General features: G+C 31.1%; 8 protein-coding genes across 8 annotated transcripts; 3 read left to right on the forward strand and 5 right to left on the reverse strand.

The window, feature by feature from the left end:
- Positions 1–712: 712 nt before the first annotated feature.
- On the forward strand, positions 713–3037 carry PWA37_000987 (uncharacterized protein; the record flags this gene model as incomplete). The annotated part of the gene is made up of 1 exon (XM_064857635.1): positions 713–3037. The coding sequence occupies one exon, from the start codon at positions 713–715 to the stop codon at positions 3035–3037; it is 2325 nt and encodes a 774-aa protein (XP_064715473.1).
- A 398-nt stretch (positions 3038–3435) lies between these two features.
- URB2 (ribosome biogenesis protein URB2) lies at positions 3436–6939 on the reverse strand (the record flags this gene model as incomplete). Its single annotated transcript, XM_064857636.1, has 1 exon — positions 3436–6939. One exon carries the CDS (start codon positions 6937–6939, stop codon positions 3436–3438), a length of 3504 nt encoding a protein of 1167 aa, XP_064715474.1.
- A 654-nt stretch (positions 6940–7593) lies between these two features.
- On the forward strand, positions 7594–9876 carry NUP85 (Nup85p; the record flags this gene model as incomplete). The annotated part of the gene is made up of 1 exon (XM_064857637.1): positions 7594–9876. One exon carries the CDS (start codon positions 7594–7596, stop codon positions 9874–9876), a length of 2283 nt encoding a protein of 760 aa, XP_064715475.1.
- Positions 9877–10404: 528 nt separating this feature from the next.
- Positions 10405–11370, forward strand: BUD16 (putative pyridoxal kinase BUD16; the record flags this gene model as incomplete). The annotated part of the gene is made up of 1 exon (XM_064857638.1): positions 10405–11370. One exon carries the CDS (start codon positions 10405–10407, stop codon positions 11368–11370), a length of 966 nt encoding a protein of 321 aa, XP_064715476.1.
- Positions 11371–11606: 236 nt separating this feature from the next.
- PWA37_000991 (uncharacterized protein) lies at positions 11607–12086 on the reverse strand (the record flags this gene model as incomplete). Its single annotated transcript, XM_064857639.1, has 1 exon — positions 11607–12086. One exon carries the CDS (start codon positions 12084–12086, stop codon positions 11607–11609), a length of 480 nt encoding a protein of 159 aa, XP_064715477.1.
- A 203-nt stretch (positions 12087–12289) lies between these two features.
- On the reverse strand, positions 12290–12754 carry PWA37_000992 (uncharacterized protein; the record flags this gene model as incomplete). Its single annotated transcript, XM_064857640.1, has 1 exon — positions 12290–12754. The coding sequence occupies one exon, from the start codon at positions 12752–12754 to the stop codon at positions 12290–12292; it is 465 nt and encodes a 154-aa protein (XP_064715478.1).
- A 627-nt stretch (positions 12755–13381) lies between these two features.
- On the reverse strand, positions 13382–17035 carry SPF1 (ion-transporting P-type ATPase SPF1; the record flags this gene model as incomplete). The annotated part of the gene is made up of 1 exon (XM_064857641.1): positions 13382–17035. The coding sequence occupies one exon, from the start codon at positions 17033–17035 to the stop codon at positions 13382–13384; it is 3654 nt and encodes a 1217-aa protein (XP_064715479.1).
- A 1012-nt stretch (positions 17036–18047) lies between these two features.
- Positions 18048–21041, reverse strand: MCM3 (MCM DNA helicase complex subunit MCM3; the record flags this gene model as incomplete). The annotated part of the gene is made up of 1 exon (XM_064857642.1): positions 18048–21041. The coding sequence occupies one exon, from the start codon at positions 21039–21041 to the stop codon at positions 18048–18050; it is 2994 nt and encodes a 997-aa protein (XP_064715480.1).
- Positions 21042–21373: the final 332 nt, after the last annotated feature.

Here is a 21373-nt window from a genome sequence, read left to right on the forward strand (position 1 = left end):
ATTTAAATATTACTGGACCTTTTCTTTCTGGCTTTTCATCTTATTTGGTCTCTCTCTTAATTCGTCCTCTATTCACCAATTCTGTTTATCTCTTCCAAACCACCACAAGGAAATCTCGGACTTGAGCGGAAGGAGAAGGAGGAGGAGGGAAGAGAAGAGAAGAGAAGAGAGATAGTGTGAGAAAGAAAGTGAGAAACAAATGAAGGTAACTGTTTTGAATTATTGTTAGTTAGTGACGAAAAGAAAGAAAGTGAGAAACAAATGAAGGTAACTGTTTTGAATTATTGTTAGTTAGTGACGAAAAGAAAGAAAGAGAGAAAGGAAAACAAACATAAATTTGGGGACACGCAGGCACGTGACTATTTATTTTTTTTTTTCCTTCTTTGTGATTGGTCCGTTGACTTTATAATAGAAATTGAAATTGAAATTGAAATTTTGTAAAGACAGTGATGATTTTGCGGGATTTGTTGGATTGTGTAGGTGTATGGATGTGTGTGTGGGTGGTTTTTTTTTTTTTTCTTTTATTACTATGCCTATTATTTATTATTTTAAACTGTAAAAAGGGTATCGATAGGGTTTTATGTGAAAACCTGTCTAGATTAAAAAGTACAAAACAGTATCGGAATATATATGCGTATATGTATATATGATGGATGAAAGGATTCAGGAATTTTTACAAAGAAATATGCATTTATTTATTAGACGCTAAGAAATGGCTAAATATAGTTTTGTAAGGCATATTAAATGTAATCCAATATTTACACATGATATTGGGACTACTAATCTGGAACAAAAAGATAAATCATATTTGGACGCATTGTCAATTGGTTCAAATAATTCCTCCATCTTGGATAATGTATTATTAACAGGAATCTGTCATGGTAAAGTACCATTTATTGAAAATTTATCATACCAAATTCCAAGAAATCAAGTCGATTTAAAACTTCTTTGGAAGTTACCCTTCCCTGATGCTACAGAAATTCATAATTTTGTTCACTCAAATGATATAGTTGCAGAAGAGGTGGACACTCCAGGTGCTATATCTTATAGAGCCAGAAATAAATACTATCTTTATTTCCCTGATACTGAAAAAAATGTTCCTGTAAGTAGTGATTTTTTGCCTGGTGATCAATATATTTATAGATTAGTGGGCATTGGGAAACTTATGTTTATTGTCCAGCTATCTAATAAGATTAAATTACTCGGTTGGAAATCTGAGGTTTCTGATTTCCTTATACCTATACTAAATCAAGATTTGACTGATTTTATTATTGGGAATGATCCAATTATCAATTTCAATACAAATGCTGGCAGTGTCCCAATAAAAGATAAACCCTGTTTTGTTATAGTGTATAATCACTGCATTGTAATGGCAAATCTGCACGTATCTAAAGATGAAAAGGATCTTAAACTGATCATAACAAATAAAATCCATTCGAATCATTTAAAGATTTTTGATGCTCATCTGTATTCAGACGTACACCGTATAATTATCCCAATACTTTTATCTACCGATGGTAATGCATATTTTTATAATCAAAAGCTTAACAAATTGTACTTTAAAATATCATCAGTAAACAGAACACTATTTAAGGTACATATATTCAAGAATTATTGTTTTTTATTTAATCATGATGAGTTTTGGGTTATTAATATGGAGTCCCTTCGCCCTGCAAGATTATATTTGGGTATTCATCCATTAAGTATTTTCCATATCAGTGACAACATCTTTCTATTGGCTAATAATTCAAAGGTCTATAAGTTGACCTTTAAAAATCAAATAAAAGCAACAGTATCAGCTCGTTCTATCATATATCCACTGGGTATTGCACTCAGATTGCTACCCCTACATTCAAGACCTGGGTATAGTTTGGTTCTATCTCAATATGTGTTTGAAGATAAGACTATTCCCCAAATAAAGAAACAAAAGGGGCTTCATGTATCTATATTTCATAACGAAACTATGAAAATAATTAGTACAAAAGAGATATGTGATATTGATTTAATCGAATATGTCTTGATGGAACCTTTGATAGTTAATTCTTCATATGAAATAACTTTCCCTTGTGATTGGTTTGTTATAACGTATAGAAAACCGTCATGTGGTTCAAGCTGGGTTTTATTAACTGTTGAGGATGGCAGAATAATTCAAATATATAAGGAAGGTCAACTGGATGATGTGGCGACTTCTATTTTCACAGACTATTCTAGTTTTGGCAGGACTGTCCAGATATGCATAACAACAGGTGGAAAATTTCATTTGATTACACTAACTCGAAAGAAGGGGAAGGTAAAAGTTGATACTAAAAATATTATTTCTACTTCAACTGGATCTTGGAATATCGGTGGATTTTTCCAAAATGGACTACTTCAATTGATAAACCCACATCATGGTTTATATTACAGTGATTCAATTACAGGTGATAAAGAGTTAGTGAAACATGCACTAAAAACTAGGCCAAGGATCTTTGGTAATGCTATAATTATTAAAACAGCTACCAAGGTTTTGGATCCAGTGAAACAATGGGGAAACACTCTTGGAATAGAGAATCATAGTTCATATGACAATCATGCATCAAGCCAATTTTTATCTGGGCATATTACAAAATATATGTTTCTTCAAAATTGTATCGAAAGGAAGGATCGTGAGAAAATTCTTTGTGCAATGGTAGATTCCGAAAATTTTGTCTATTTGTGGGATGATGTCTTAGAGCATCTCCCAAATAACACTATAGTTGTTAGACCAATAATTAAGTTTAGGCCCAAAGTGAGAATAATTAATATAACTCCTATATTGCAAAATTTCGAAAAGTCGGTTTTTGGGGATAAAAGTTATGGTATCCCATTATTTTTTTTATTAGGAGAAAGTGGAGTGGTTTATGTATTATCAACTCTAGAAGAGACACCAATTATTCAGCCATTTCTGGAAGGTTCTTTTAATACTCAAAATACTTTGCCGGAAGGCAATTGTGCATCTGTGTGGTTCGAATATGATGAATTAGTTTATGTAAAACATTCTTTACAGTTAGTTCAATAGAAGTTATGAAATTAGTCAGATCATATCATTTGTTCTTTAAAAAAAATTGATTAATTGTACAACGAATGATTATAGATATTCGAGTTGATATATATGGACGATGTACTATAATGCTATTGTAATAATATAAGGGCTTTTTAACATATCAATTACACTTTACTTTATGATAGCTAGCTTTTTCCAAATGTATTAAATATGCTTTTTAACAAAAGAGTGCGTTAAATTATTGTAATGTTAGTTTAGTACTTTTAATATTTTAGGTCTATCAGCATCCGGTTTCAATAAAAAATGATGTTTTTTCTATTTGCTTATTATATTATGACTTAGATAAGTTTTTGTTCTATATTTTATATAAATATATGTATATATATTTGTATATAATAATAATATTTATACATTTAATCTTCATGCCACTTACCAGTTCTTTTATATTCGTTGTATACTGATTTGAAGTATTGTTTACTTGAGTTGTCAAGGATAGAATTTACTAAACTCAACTCGTTTTGTGATAGTAGATTGAATACACTATAAATAGATGGCAATAATACACTTCTATCTTGAATATCAAATGGATTATTGATTGATAAATGAATATATTTCACTAATATCATTGGAACATGTTTTCTTAATGATTGTTTGATTAAACTAACCTTAGAGTTTAACTTTTGTTTACTATTAGACTGATTGTTTGATATATTGCTTGGTTCACAAAAATTTGTAATTAATCTTGCTAACGATTTGGTTGAACTAATATTTAAATTGAGTTCTTTACTCCTTGAAATTATTTCCAATAAGCGACAGAACAAAGAAATTACCAAATGGTTACGATTAGATAATTTGACCCTATGAATTAAGATAGCATTGGATATGATCTTGGTTGAATTTAAGAAGATTTCATTGTTATGGCTATTACCCTTTTGAATGAATAATAGATTGATTTTTAATGATAATGGAAATAGTGTTTCTATAGCAAATTGATTGAAAAGGTATGGTTTAGATATTTCTAACGCTTGTAAAGTTTTTAGAATCGATATGACATGAGGTGAGAATGTGATAAATTTTTCAAGGTTAGTTAAGAGGATTGATAAAGATTTGACAAACAAATGGCAACCAACAACATTTGCTTTTTCAATATGATTAATCTGAAGTTCATATAGCTCTAGAATTGAATCAAGATAAAAGGTTGAGCCATCTTCATTGATTGAATTAATTGTCATAATGAACCCGTCATTAAAATCGGCAATATTTGCTTTTTTCACTTTAATTAAAACATCAGATAAGGCCAGTAACATAGGTTCCCTTGATACATGTAACCCTCTAAGTGTCATGTATTGTGGATACAAATAAATTAAGCTTTCATTATACAATGAACAATATAATAAAAATAATGCCTCTAACAGTTTTATATTTGACATTGCATTCTTGTCATTCACTAATTTAGTGATAATATTAGTGATTTCAATGGTTTGAGCATTATTGAAAACAATAACTTTAGAGATTCGGTATAAAGAGTTTAATATCCAAAGACGTTTGTTTTCATCTAGGTGATCCAGACGTGTTATTTTTTCAAGGTATAGTTGAGTATATATATCTCTTAGATTATCAATAATATCAGTTGGTGTAGTTTGAATTACACTCAAAGCCAGTTGATGATAAACAGACGCAACTTCACTATTTGATAAGTTCTGTAGAATATTATCGATAGTTATATTGATAAAAGTCTGGCTAATAGATTCTTTGATTTGAGAAGTATAATTATTCCAAATTGTGGTGAATATATCAATATTTTTATTGTTTTTAGAAATAAAGTCTTTCAATTGATTAAAGTCTGTCTCTAAGACTGATTTATGGGTTGGATTCTCCAGCAATTTGCATAGGAAAGAAATGTCTAAATCTGTTAATGTTTCTTTTGACGTTAAATTATTGATAAGTGAAATTCTGGCACTCTTATTAATACACGGAGATGGGATAGAATTCAAGTAGATGATAGCATTCTCATCAGCATATAATAGTATCAATTCATCTACCAAATAGAATATGATATTTTCTTCTTCAAAAAAGTCCCCATTTAAAAATAACGATTTTAAGATATGGATATGTTGAGATTTGCAAAGAAAATGTACCAAAGTTTTGATATTATCTCTTGAAAAAATGCTATTAATAATAGAAGACCAGTTAGTAAAAAGTTTCAACAGTATTACAGATTTTGTATTGCTATCAGTGGATTTGATATATTTAATTAATTCTTCTTCAATAGTAGTAAAATCAAATTCTTGGTATTCTCTTAATTTAAAGAAATAATAGAAGAGGTTGCTTGATAAGCCAGTATTACTTGCTAAATTTGTAAAGGTTTTGGATGTGAAATCTGTAAGTTGTTCAATTGGTAAAATATCATCATATACATCCATTATTAAATATTTTATTTCCCAAAGATCAGTTGAAGATTCCGTTTCAAAGATTTTAGAGAGCATTGGTTTAATGTCCATCAGGGTATGGTGTTCCAATTTAGGTAGTCCAGATAAGTAGACCCTTAAAAAATTTTTATTAAAGTCATTATGAATAATATTTTCACCAGTTATTAAATCAACCATATCACTAAAAAGATCTTTTATTTGGGTAGTTGATAACGTGACCATGTTATTACTTAGAAAATCAGTATATTTTTTGTCATATAAAAAACAAAGCGGTGGTTTATCTTTATTTGTTTCTGTATAGTTATAACAATAAGATTGCCATTTGGATAAAAATTCAGGGTATTCTCTTGCGTTAATATGACAGGATATGACTTTGGACCATATATTCATGGTGGAAGATTCATTGCTATTTTTTTGATCATTTATTAGATTCAATAAAATATCAAAATCTTTAATACCAATTTCAATATCTAGATCTAGGATATGAGATAATAAAGACCAAAAATCCGGATCGTTATAATGATCACTATTTTTTCTAGCATTCTTTAAGGTGGTATTGAATAAATTTTCTAAAAACTCTTGAGATAATGTCTTTTTGGATGTAGATAATTCTTTTAAAAGGATTGGGGTAACCCTTGGTTGACAAGCAACAACAAAATTAAAAACTTCTTCTAATTGTTTAAAGTTACCTCTTGATAAAAATGATATCGATATTTTAAATAATAATATGGCTGAATCTTTATCAACGTTTTCGGATTGATTTTTGAAGAACCTTTTTAACAATTGCAAAGATGGCAAATTATCTGCAAAAACGAAATTATCTAATAAATGTCTTAAAACCCCAATTGAACCAGAATTTGAGACAGAATTAGATTGGAACTGAATAATATATTTTAATGTGGCTAATAGCAGCTCATTTGTATAAACATTGGCTAATTTACTATTTATGTCAGTTACATTATTGATATCTAATAGATAGATAATTTCAGTAATTAATTGGTCTCTGTCATTATCAGATAGCTGATTTCCACTGTTTTTCAAAGATAACAGACTTAATATTTGTGCAAGAATCTTACAAGAATTTTCAAATGATATATCTATTGTGGATGTTGAATTAATTAATATAACTGTATTCAATAGATTTTTCAAAAAAAGGCTTGAATTATTTGAATCTTTGATCAATTTTAAAGATTTAATTAGTAATGAGCCAAATTTCAGATTTTTAAATAGCTTTTTCAATAGATTTTGATCTTTGATCTTTATCCACATTGAATTAAATAATTCCCATATTTTATAATCAACTTTAAAATCATCTCTTTTCTGATCATTCCATCTATCCTGGATTAATTCAAGTACAAAAATCTCTTTGTGTGGGAAATATATCGGTAGATTATTAAATTTTGATACAATGTCATACACTTGAGCAGTGGTAGTATTCTTAGCACGTAACAGTTTGGTTAATTCTTCTGCGGAAGTTATAGATTCCATCTTTTCTTTATATTATGTAATGTTCATATATATGCGATAATGATATATTTTACTTGTGAAATGAATTGCCATGCAAGGCAAAGAGTAAATTAGAAATGCTATCTAAGACAAAAAGGTCTGAATCCAGGCATGTATAGTTTTTTGAGTCATTGGTTCTTCTAATCAATATAAAACATCCAATATGTTATTGGGAATAATAATCATACAGAATAAAAAAGAAACAGAGCAGGTCATCGTAAGATTTTTTGGAAAATTTTCGACGATTTCAAAAAAAAACTGGAAAATATAAATGCGGAATTCAAGTCGGGATCTGTTGCGGAATAGTAATCTGAAAGGTTTTCATTATCCCTCCGGAAAAAAAAAGAATTAAAAGAGCAAAAGGCAAAAAATCTAACAGCAGAATCGAAGAACTGAAAAGAATTGAAATAACAAATTAAATTATGAAAGTTTATGAGATACATCAGACTCCAGAAGAAATAAGAGAAAGTGTACCCTTTATAGTTCTAGGTCAATTGAGTTGGGATTTATAATTTTTAGACAGAATTAGATTTAGAAGAAAATAAATATATTTAACCAAATATACATATTACTCTAAAAAATTCACAACAAATATACTTTTTCTTGGTTCCGCTTCCTCTATTTATTCGTTCAAATATGACTGAGAAACCGTTGGATAATATGCTAATGGACGTTGATACTATGAACTTCATCAATATCGATAAAAATAATGAAGTTGAAACTCACACTCACACACAGCAAGTTGATGATGGTGATTCTTCTTATGAGGATTCATTTCTAACAGATTCAGTTACAGGTAAATTAATGATGAAGCTTACTTCTCCAGATAGTAATTTACCTATAAAGAAAGGAGAAAAGGAAGAGTTACATTTTCAGCTAGGTCCAATATCATCTCAAAATATGGCTTTTGTTGTTAAGAAAGACAATACAAGACTTTATCCTGTCTCTTTACCTAAAATGGATACTTCAGAATCATATTGCAATTATATTAAAAGAGTGTTCGATATATATGATAGTTTGGGTGATAATAAAGTTTATTCTATACCGACGATAGGTGTTATAACCTCGAGTTTTGAAAAGGATCATACGGCTACAGTAAATTTAGCTATGGAAACATTTATTACTGAACTAGAAAATTATATTGATTCAATTAAAACAGATTCAAAATTAACAAATAAATATCTAGATTTAGAAGATTCTTTAACTATTATTAACTGTTTGAAACTAATATTTTTCGATTTAGATACTCCAAATATTGATAATGTACGAAAGAGATTTATTCAGAGTCTGTTGAAATGGGTTAATAGATCTGATGGTGAACCAAACGCTGTATACATTGAACAGATATTTCAAATGTCAAATGATAGTGATAAGAACGTTTTTGATATTTCTTTATTTTGGAATTTATTGAATCAATTGTTATTAAGAGGTTTATTTGAACAAGCTTTAGGTTGTATTGAGAGATCCGAGATTATACCTTATCTGGAAAACATATGTGAAGTGTCATCAAATGCAATTAAGGATTTAGTTCAATTGGTTCAAAATTATCCAATGGATTCGATGGACACTTTTAGAGAATGGAAGGCACTTGCTTTAGAATTAAGTCAAACGTATAATGATAGCGAGACCAATGTGTCTGGTGAATTACGTGATTACATTGAAGATACACTTTTACTTATTAGTGGGTATCAAAATAAAATAACAGCTGCCTCTAAAACCTGGTATGAATCTTTCTGTGGTATGCTATTGTATTATATTCCATCCTTGGAATTAGCTGCAGAATATTTACAATTATCGTTAAACGCAAACCCATTAGATGTTACAAGTTCATGGGAGCAAAGTTGTTGTGATATTATTAACGGAAATGTTTATAATATCTTGCCTATTTTAGAATCTTTGAACACATGTACAGCTTCATTCACTGCAGCTTTGGTAGAAGCAAAAGGTTTGCTAGAGAATACATATGAAAATGAAGTGGATCTTCAAAATTATGATTCAATCATGAACAATTTTTTACAAAACAATGATATTTTTGATCCAAGAAATGGTATGGCATCATATATGTTAATGAATTTTGCATTTGAATTATGTTCCACTGATAATAAAGATCTGTGGGCTATTGCCGTCGGTTTGATATCCTTGAATCCTAAGGTTAAATCTAGTTGTAAAAGAGATACATTATCCGAGTTGTTACTACATTATCCATTCCAAACTAATGATGATATTGAATGGATGTTTGGTATTTGTGCTAAATGGAAATTGCCAGAAGTTTCAAGATCCTTATATACAATGTTAGGAAGTACGATGATCTATGAAGGAAGGACAATTGAAGCTATGACAAATTATAGTAAAGCCGGTAAATTTAATTTTGTCAAAGAATATTCATGGACCCTATTTGAAGCTGCACTTTTAAGAGGAAGTCCATTAGATGATATAATGCTTAATGCAATTGTCAACGATGGTTATACAAATGATAGTGAGTTTGTTATTTCAAGAGAGGTTTTACAAAATGTTGTCACAAATGTGATGAGACAAACATTGGCTCCATATGCCATTCTTTATAAGTTTTTTCTTGCAAGAGATAAAAAAGATTGGACAAATGCATTAAATCTCTTGATGTTATTATTGGATTTTCAATATTTGCCAAGGTATTATTTAGTCATATTAATAGCAGAATTTCTTTATCCAATATTTTTACTTGATGATTCAAAAATCATCAAGGATCAAGATGTTTTTGTAATTATCAAACAGATGGAAAGTAAATGGGATTCTTTTGATAAAATGACTAAAAATATCTATACGACATTATTAAGTGAATCAGACGAAACTTTAACTGAAGTCTTACCACCCACGTTAGAAGAATTGAAGAAGTCTGTAAGTAAGAAATTAAGCTTCAAACTTTGTCAAGAATTTATGTAATATGTTTTTCCACTGTTAAAATTTACTAAATAAAAGGAATAGATATGTTATTACAGTAATTTTATACAGATCTGTTATGTATTATGTAGATTTGTGCTGTAAAGTTTATGTACATGTATGTGTGTGTTTTCTTTTTAATAGAAAGGGTAGTAGTCTTTTGTTTCTACTAATCGTTGTCTTTCTTAATCTATTTCTCTGGTTGTCTTTTGATTTCTTGATCCTTTTTTCTTGTCTATTTGCTCAATAACAGAAAATGAAATAGAGGAAAGGCGAAAATTTTAGAAATCTGAAATCGGCTTTTTCGAAGTTAGTCATCGCAACGAGAGTTTTGGACCATAAAAATTATAAATGAATTCAATAAATATTAGTCAAAAGTTAAACTTTGTTAGGTATAATAAAGGATCTTTTCCATTTTGATAGTCCTGAGGGGTGTAATTGGCATTTGGACTACAGCCAAGAATATAAACAAGGAAAATTTTGTAAATTGCAGAAGGATTGTACAATTTATCTGATTAAAATAGAAGACAGATGCCAAGATTATTAGCTACTCAATCGCACGTGGTCCATGGTTATGTAGGAAATAAGGCAGCTACCTTTCCATTACAGTGTCTAGGCTGGGATGTAGATTGTTGTAACACAGTCCAATTTTCAAATCATACAGGTTATGGTATGGATAAGGTCTTTGGCAGCATCACAAAATCGGATAATCTTAACAAATTATTGTCTGGATTATTTCAAAATTTTACACATGATTATGAAGCTTTACTATCAGGATATTTACCAAATGCAGATTCAGTGAGATGCATGGGGCATCATTACACTGAATTTAAGAAACAGAATCCGAAGACTTTATGGCTAATGGATCCTGTAATGGGAGATGAAGGCAAGTTGTATGTAAATGAAGATGTTATACCAGAGTACAGAAATTTGGCTCTATCTGAAAGGGGTATAGTAGATATAATAACTCCAAATCAATTTGAATTAGAAATATTATGTGGCCAAAAAATTGCCAATTTTGAACAGCTTAAGAATGCGTTACACTTTCTTCATGAAAGTATACCAATTATTATAGTTACATCATGTGATCCTAAGCTATTCAATGATGAAGGACACATTTATTGTGTCGCGTCTATGAGAGATAAAGAGGCTAGTTTATTCCGTATTCCATACATTGATTCATACTTTACTGGGGTTGGTGACCTATTTTCTGCATTACTATTAGATAGAACTTATAAACTTCTGAATGATGAGACTTCCACTCTAACATTTGAAGACCAAATTAACGATGTATTAAATGTCATCCAAAGGGTTTTGCTAGTTACTAAAAGTATGGCACCAGATAATATCAAGTCTACTATAGGTTCTATTGAAACAATGAAAATGATGGAGTTGAAAATCGTTCAATGTAGAGATTTATTTGATACTGTACCATGTAAAAATGCTAGATTTGGATCTGTTGTTAAGGATGAAAAATTCATAATTAAAAAATTTTAATTTTTATTTTATAGATGTGAGTGTATAAATATGGGTAATACTATATCGTAATGATTGAGTTGATGGTGTCTTATTTTAATTGAACAATAAATGTTACTATACAAGAGAAAAAAAGGTTTGTTTTTATAATATTATTTAATAGTATAAAAAATCGAGAAAGAAAAAAGAAGTATATATGTAGAAATTGTCTCAAAATCGTCTAGCAATATGGTGCACGTGTGTGTGTGTGTGTGTGTTCATTGTTGATCAGTCCAATCTAACACAGCTTTTTTTAATAATGGTAATCCCTTTAATAAATCGTGTTTACTATTTGCGTAACCAATTCTTAAAGTTCCTGGAATACCTAATGTTTCACCAGGAACACATAGAACTTTATATTTATCTGCTAAGTATGTAGCAAATTTATATCCATCTTTCATTATTTTCAATTTTAACAAACACACAGTACCACCTTGTGGTTTAGCAACAAAATCAAATAAATCAGAGTTTTCATGAACAAATTGACTTAATATTTGCAAATTGTCTAAGACTAAATTATAATTGCGTTTAATAATAGGTTCAGTATTTTGTAACGCATATTGTGCGATTAGATCATCGATCATACTTACAGAGATGGTGTTATAATCTCTTCTAGAACTGGCACTTTTCAATACATTATGTTCTTTAGTTATAATCCAACCTAATCTGATGCCAGCTAAGGAAAATGCTTTGGACATAGATCCTGTTACTATAGCTTTATTATATAATTCACAAGCGCTTGGTGGTTTGATTGTCTCTTCCGGTAAAGAATGAAATATTGGTCTGTATACTTCGTCAGAATGTAAGTAAATATTGTTTTCATTGCATAATTGATAGATTTGATTTAATAAATCACCACATATGACTGTTCCCAAGGGATTATTTGGATTATTGATAATGATTAGCTTAGTATTTTTTTAATCATTGATCTTAAAGTATCAATATTAGGTGCATATCCATCTTCTTCTTTAAGTCTAAGAAAGTCAACCGCAGCATTAAACATTTTAGGAACACTGTGTAATTGATTGTAAGTTGGGTGGACACAGATTACATGGTCTTCAGGACCAATTAAAGAGTAGTAAACCAAGAAATTAGCAGCAATAGCACCATTCGTGACGAGGACATTGTTTTTAGAAAAATCTGGACCATAGAGTGATGCAATCTGTTCTCTTAGATTATCAGTCCCCTTGATTGCGCCATAAGTGAGCCTTAAATTGGTGTCTAGCCTAAACGGTTCGCAATGGCCTAATTGCGCTATTTCATTAAGAGACAAAGAATAACAGCATGTTTCGCCTAAGTTGTATTCAACACTGGTTTCATATTTATCCATAAATTGTTCCACTTCAAAATCTTCTTGGTATGGCATCTTTTGGGTTATTTATATAGTTAGTAGGTGATATTAATACAATCGCCTATGGAATTGGGACAGTTGTATTCATGACTGAGTGAATACCAATTTGTCAATGAGATATTAACTATTCAGCTTTCATCTATTTATAATATCTGAGCTTGCCTCCTCTTCCTCTTTATACTTCAAATGAAGTGATGATCTTATTATAGCCATTTCTTCTCTTATTAATTATCCAAAGGCAGAAATGAAATATTTTTAAGTCCGTAGTTTTAGATCTTGATTGTACTTACAAGGTAATTGACTGCGAGGTGTTATTCTTTAATCAGTGATATTAGAAAAAAGAAAGAAAGAAAACAAAATATGAAACGAAAAAAAATGTTAAAATTTAATAACTTGTAAATTAATTACAACCAATAGCGATAACATAAAAGAATTTTTTTAATAAGAAAACTATGGAAAAATTACAACAATAACAATTCTATTTTATATAAAAGTTTCTATAGAGATCTTTTAAATTTCATTTGTTTGTTTTATTATTTAAAAACAATTGAAAGTTTAAAAGTTCTGTTTAAATGAAATAAAACATAATAGAGGAATAATAAAAATCTATACAAAAACAAAAAGTAGTATATCAGAGTATCCTTATTCTTGGACCTTCACTTTGTGAATACTGATATTACTTGGTTTGTCGTCCATGAAGAAATATTTGAAGAATTGTTCAACACCCCAACAACCAAAGAAATCTAACGCTAAACATAACGTTAATTTAAATTTGAAATCATCTGTCATTGGAACGAATCTCATGGCTTCATTTAATTCAGGGATAAATTCTGTAGAGCTTGCCACTGCTAATGATGCAACACCTAATAACCCGTAGTACATGCCCTTATTATTTGTAATATTCTCTCTAAATGGTTCACCTTGGTAATTGACTGCAAAAGTGGACACTTGTTGAACTAATTGTATGATAAACATACCTGTATTTAGTAAAGATGGTGCAAATTTCTTTTCCAAATCAATTTGAGGTTCTCTTGGTTCTATTAAGTATATCTCTTTAGTGATATAAACCATGATTAAAATATGTACGGCGAATTGACTTAAGATAGAGCCCATAATGTAAACATTGAAAATACCTTTTTGTGGTCTTTGTTTAGACAGTTTTTGTAGTGGTTTACCACGGGAAATACTTAGGAAACATACAGATAATAAGATACCAGACACAGTTGCTTGACCATCACCAAATTTAACACCAGCCATATAAATTATAGATAAAGAGTATGCACTAATCAAACAATTTAATGCAAGAATTTTATACATTTGAATAGTGTTGATTAAAGCACAGCGACCTTGACGAATAATGTTAGTAACAGCAGATACATTAGCTAATTTAGAAGTGAAAGGAGCAGCGCATGAAGCATCACCTAATTTTAAGGTTGGGGCATCATCACTATCTCCCATTTCACCAACACTCATCAATAAAGATGCAACGTCTTTCCCAGTAGGCTTTTCTTGAACTGTATTTGAATTAATGATTGTCTTATCGATCGGTTTGGAATTGGCTTCTTCAACTGCTTTTCTTAATTCGGCAGTAATAGGGGTACCTCTGGCTTCTAAAGTTTTTAAATAATGTGGATTTAGCGGACCTGGAGGATATAGATGAGCAATGGGTTGTGGTACAGGAGGAGCTGGTTGATTCCATTTTTGTAAAAATTGTACTTGTTTTTCATAAGTGTTCTTTAGTGACTCTAGTCTACGTTGCTCAGTGACCTTCTTTAAACCTTCCTCCGTACCATTTAACAAAGCAACACCAACGTGAGCTTGTTTTAAAGCACCAACATCATTTGTACCATCACCACACATTAAAGTCTTGTAACCAAGATCTTTTAAGGTGTTTAAAATGAATTCTTTTTGAGAAGGCGAAACACGAGCATAAACCCAGGTATGACTAATAATCTTGTCCAATTGATTGTGTCCTTGAAGAGCATTTAATGCATGGCCAGTAATAGCAATATCGTAACGGTTAAAGATATTATCGAAATCAAATTTATCATCATTAACATCAAATGGGATAGTGACTGTTTCTTCTATATTACGGAATAATAGTCGACTGTCCAATTCACTGGCACTATCAAGAATCAAAGTCTTATTGTCTGCAATACCAACCTCTTTAGCAACATGAACAGCTGTTAAAGGATTGTCTCCAGTAATCATAACACAACGATGAGCAGATTCATTCAACATCTTAATTGTCTCAATAGCATCTTCCTTCAATGGGCAGTGGAAGATTAAGAAACCATTGAATTCTAATTCAGTTTCAACATCATCACGAGGTAAGTCATCGATTTGGGTATGAGTCAACTTAGGTAAACTTTTAGAAGCTAAAGCCAAGACTCTAGAACCAGACCTAGTGAAGGACTTGTAAATGTCATCATAATTGGATGGTACAGCAGTTAATCTTTCACGGATAGTTTCCGGGGCACCCTTAACAGCGGCGAAAAGACTACCATTATAAGTGGCAATTGAAGATGATCTTTTCAAAGCAGAAGAGAAGGGAAATCTTCTTTCTATGTGCAACTTGCCTAATTTATCACTAATCGTAACGTTTTTAAAATCGACCTTCCAACCAAGAGCTTTTAATGTAGCTTTTTCCATTGGATCACCAACAATTTCACCGTTATCTAATTTGACTAAAGCATGAGCCGCACCAATTACTAAAGAAGTAGTCTCTGGTGCCTCAGAGGCGCTATACAAGTGACGGATATCACTACTTTTTTCAGAAATACCAGCCAATCCTTCAAATACCAAATCTTCACCAGTTAAAGTACCGGTCTTATCAAAGCAACAAACGTCGATTCTACCCGCCAATGGAATTCTAAATGGTTCTGTGCAATAAACATAGAATTTTGACAAAGCAGCTAAGGAAGTGTTAACAGCCATGGTTAGCTCCATTGGCAATTCAGGTGGAACAACAGAGGTTATAATTAAGATACAATCTAAGATTAATTTAGATTGAATTCTACCCATCTTAGTACCTTCAACCCAGACATATCTAGATGCAACAATGGCAAACCCTAATAAGAATAAGATGAACATTAATGCTTCTTTATTATCGACAGAAACACGTTCAGCTGAATAAATCATGACACGAACCAAAGTACCTTGAGAAGTCTCAAAACCTGTCTTGGTGACAATAGCTAAAGCACCTTGATCTGGTGGTACTGGAATACCATGGTATGAAGATTCTGGAGGAGTTACTTGTAAAGCTTTAGTACCACCATGTAAAACAGAGATTTTATCGATAGTATCGACTTGCAATTTATCCTCAGAGGGACGTAGTTTTATAGATTCTTTTAATAGAGGTGTAGATTCACCAGAAAGCATAGCTTCATTGACGATACAAGAACCATCCATTAATATCAGATCACATGGAATTGCACTATCCTCTGTAGTTCTTGTAATAGAGACGACGTCCATTGGTAATAATTCACTTGTTTGTAATGTCACCCATTTATCATCTCTGAAAACATTAATTGGATATGGTTTAACCCCCATAGTTCTGAATTCTTTTAAAGTGCTAACACGTTGGAATACGGCAGCAGCTTCCATAGAGACGATCATTAATAAATTAAATAAAGAGTAATACCAAGCTTCATCCAAAAGCCATAGTGCAACACAAAAGATTTGGAAGACAAATAAAGGTGCAACAGCATGCTCTTTAAATAATTCAATAAAACTTGGAATTGGGATATCAAACGTATTTTCACCATATAATCTTCTTAAATGAATTAAATCTCCAGAATGGCCATTACAATTTTGGAAATCACCAACTCTTGGGTTTTCATCGATTGTAAATTTGGGAGTAGAGAAGATTTTTTCATCTTCATTTAATAAGAATCTTTTCTTTTGGAACGAGAAAAAAGTTTGTAAATGACCTTCTTCTACAATCCTTTGAATGGGAACAATGTCATCACTACCATTATTTGGAGTAGTCTTTATCAAAACGTGGGTGGCCTTATCTAAGTCTGTAACTGTGTTATAGTTAAATTTGGAATTGATGTTTACATTCCATGCAGGCATTAAAAGTATTAACATGTTAAGTGATATGATAGTACCTAAGTAAACAAATGTCCATTCGGGGCCTTTAATGTATTTATCATATTGTGTAAAATAAATATGAATGAAAGTGGCATAAATTGGGAAGAACGGGAAAGTGTAAGGTCTTGCTGTTAAAGGTTTAGGTGTTAATAGTTTTGATGTTTCCACTAAAGGACTTCTTACAGACACTATCTCAGCCATGTTTTTTCGGCGTGTTGTAGCTATCTGAGGAATATAGTTTTTTTTTTAAACTCAATTGAGACTACTAAAACGTTTTGTTATGTAGAAAGTTTAAATGCACAGTCTATGTTTCCATTAAGAAGTAGTGTAAATCAGAGGTATAATGTTTGTTTTAAGTGTTAATGGACTTACGTGTCAAGTTGCGGCGAGGTTTTCCACTATCTGCCAAAATGTTTATTTTCTTCGTTTTTTCGTTCTTTTTTCAAAATGTCGGCGGGGTTTTTCTTTTTTTCTTTTTTTTTTCTTTTGAATTCCCAAAAGTGAAAAAAAAAAATACACCATTTTAGCTCATTTCTAAGTTTAAATGAATTGAAATTGAATTATTGCAGAATAGCGTTACGGTTTTTGAGTTCTGTCACTAGGGAAGCAAGTAGCTGTCCTGGCACAAAATACTTGATAGAGACTATAATTTGTATTTAACTTGAACAGTGTACTAATGGTATTCCACGTATTAAGAGTAACAAAAAGTATGAAGTTTATTAATCAAGTTATTTTGGTTGTTTTTTTTTTCTTGATGTTTTATACATGTGTATGTATGTATTCATATAGTTAGTATATGTTTTGTATGTGTGATAATGGTACATTGTTAATAAGATGTATGAATATAGTGGTTTCATTATTTAGTTTTTTTTTTTTTATTAATTTTTTAATCTTTAGGTCTGTAAGTTAGTTTTTCCCATTGACGATATGTATAAAAATTTAGTAATACTAATAAATTGCTACCAAAAAATAAACAAACAGAAGGTGGTACTGCTTCCATGCATTAACAAGACACAAACCCATTATATACTGCAAACATTAACCCCAATATATATACAGCTATAATTATCCAATGCAATAAAAAAATAAATAATAATAAAACATACTGTAAACTAATAATACACTTTAAATCAAATCATCACAATACCACCTAAAAAAAAGGCGATAATGATTTAAATATATATAAATACATGCATATATATATACATAAAGACTAAACTCTCCAAATTCTGTCTTCTGTAACCATCAGATTATTTCTATCTGCCATTTGTTTCAAACCAGCAAGATATTCTTCCTCTGAAAATCTTTCTTCTTCTGGCAACTCTTCATTAATCTTTTCAAGTAATGCATTCATTGGATATGATTCATCTTCAAATAATTCTGTTTGCATCAAACGAGCGATTATACCAGAGATAAGTGATAACCTACTTGTTGAAATTGAACCCGGTTCTACATCGCCCATTGATACTGAGGTATTCTCATTATCTTCATATGGCAACATTGCCGAAGGTGTGACAGGTTCAAGAGTGACATTAGGTATATTAGTACCTGTTCTTTCTGCCAGTGGATTAACATTTCCATTTAGCGATGATAAAATATTCTTTCTACGTCTTGGAGACATTCTTAATCCAGCTTCCAACTTTTGCCCCAATTCTTCTTCTTCATCTCTTGGTAATGGAATCATATTATTGCCTTCACGGTCTACGTTTATATCATCTGAGTGACCCTCTTCTTGTAACTGACCAAATGTCAATTTTCTACGAGGACTTGATTTTGCACTAGACTTACTTGGTGACTTTAATGGTGTAGCTACCATTGATGATGACATCGACAAAGATGGTGTTCTCAATGGAGTAGCATTTGTACTTGCAGATTGTCTCACTCTTTGTCTTTTCTTTGGGGATTTCTTAGGAGACCTTCTGGTACCTGATTCTTCATTGTCAAGTTCTTCATCATATGTTACATCATTACCAATATCTTCACCTAGTAAAGCAAATCTTAACAAATTGGCTGCTACCTTTGCATCTTTTTTCGTGACAGTTTTTGATAATCTAACTTTAGCATGTGCTGTTGCTAATCTGATTAAAGTTTCTAATGTTCTTGCAGTAATTGGTGATTTTTTGGTATTTTCATCATTTCTTAACTCCGCATAATTTTGTACTATAACATCAACTGCACTTTTAGTTAACTGTGGAACAACTCTTTCCTTTGCATATTGAATATATTTTCTTAAAAATGGAATAGTTACTAATTGTGGAACTTTATTACCATTGTAGTTACCTTTATTTATGGCCAACTTTGCACCTCCTTGTAATATTGGGTTAAATTTCTCGAAAACACCTTTATCTTCATCATCATCATCATTAGCTCCATCATGACCATTGATACCATTTAACTCATCTTCCTCATCAGTACCTACTGCTAGTGATAAATTCAGTCTTTCTCTCACTGGTTCACCTTCAAGATAACCTGGTGGTAAATATCTGTGAGTTCTTAGGACATGTTCACTGATAGACCTATCTCTAATTTCATTGATATCATCAGTAACAACAAACAACATGTCAAAACGAGATAATAATGAATCAGGAAGAGCAATGTTTTGATGTGGATCTCTAGTGATATCATACTGTCCAAATACTGGATTTGCAGCAGCAATAACAGAACAACGTGCATTCAAAGTGGTATGAATACCTGCTTTAGCAATTGTCACTGTTTGTTGTTCCATGACTTCATGAATAGCAACTCTATCAGAATCTGTCATTTTATCAAATTCATCAATACATACTACACCACGATCAGCAAGAACCATTGCACCAGCTTCCAGTCTTCTTTCTCCAGTTTCTCTATCTGTAGTGACGGCTGCAGTCAAACCAACACCAGACGAACCCCTACCTGTAGTAGCAATTGCCAAAGATGCTGTGTTCAAAACAAATCTTAATAATTGGGATTTAGCAGTAGATGGGTCACCAACCATAAGAATATTGATATCCCCTCTTAAATGTGAACCGTTTTCCAAATTCTTTTCTACACCACCCATAAGCATTAACAAGATAGCCCTTTTAATATGTTCATGGCCATAGATTGATGGCGCCAAAGATTGTGATAAAAGATCAAAAATATCTTTCCTCTTAGATAATTTATTAATTTTTCTAATATCAAAATCAGTCAACACTTCTTTAGCTGAAACACCAGTAGAACGTGCATGTAATGGATACACTGCATTACCGATAATCAAAGTTCTAAACCCATGTTGTGCCTTTGATTCACTTTGATTCAACCCACCAGCACCAAGAGATTTAAATACACCAACAATATTAACTCTATCCCCTGGTTTTGTCCTATCTACTAAATCATCATCAAGAATAACATCAACAGATCTAGGTAATTGACCGGCTGGAGCCATTTCTGGCATTTCTTGGATTGTGATACGTTGATGATCCATATATGTACAATACCCGTACTCTGTGGCCAATTTATTACCATCTGGGTCCTCAGTTGGATAAATAGCTGGTGTAGGAATTCGTGTTACTAATGATGTTGTCGCATCTGTGTAATCTCTATAGTGAAATCTACCAGTTTTTTCTGCATAATGAACAGATCTAATCAACTTTGGCCTTACCAATGATGTTCTTGTAACTATTCCCTCAATAGATACTAATTTATTCAGAAATTGTGAATTTAAAGTTCTTGGTGTCAATGAATGAGCCCCAAAAGAACCCTTAAACGCTAATTTCCAGGGCTTATTTGCTGCTATTTTATCAGTGTTAAAACCATTCTTTCTTATAACTTGAGCATCTTCTAAAGTAGATGCCATCTCAGTTAAGGCTCTTTCTGCAGGTGGAATAAAATAAGCAGGTTGTGTCAAAATACCAATCCATGCATCTCTATTAAACTCCCTCAAATCGTCTAATGAAATGGTAATTCTTTGCGGTAATATATTAAATGTAGAGCTTGTTTCTTTGCTTTTATTAATCTTATCATTATCTAAATCTAGATCATCATCAAAACCTTCTTCTTTATCATTCAAAGATACAGAATTATTATATGCCTGAATTCTAGTAATTTCCTCCTTGTACACTCCATAATTATCGAAAAATTCTTGGAATTTTCTTACTCTATCATTAAATACTGCATCTGGTGCAAATGTATTCCCTGCATCTAATTCATATTGTGTATTTCCTAACGTAGTAGACTCCGCAAAAGACATAGCTAAAAAAAATGCCAGAATGAAAAAGATGCACTTCAGCTATATCACCAAATACTATATTGTAACACGAATATTCTTTTCGTACAAGTTGCTAGTGATAAGCAATTTATTGAAATAGCTCACCTTTCCATTTTATATTTTAGTAATGCTTTTATTTGATATCCTATTGGTTTCGATCTCTAATGCAAAAAAAAGAAACCATATTTTACAAAAAAATACATATTTCAAATTCATAAAAAAAAATGCAAATCCAAAAAAAAAAAAAATGAAAAAAAAGTGCGAGATCAGTCTGATATTCCCCAATTAGGAAAAGTAATTTTTGTTTATTTTTT

Source organism: Arxiozyma heterogenica, assembly GCF_036370985.1.
Source record: "Arxiozyma heterogenica strain weizmannii chromosome Unknown scaffold_15, whole genome shotgun sequence".
Classification (NCBI taxonomy): Eukaryota; Fungi; Ascomycota; class Saccharomycetes; order Saccharomycetales; family Saccharomycetaceae; genus Arxiozyma; species Arxiozyma heterogenica.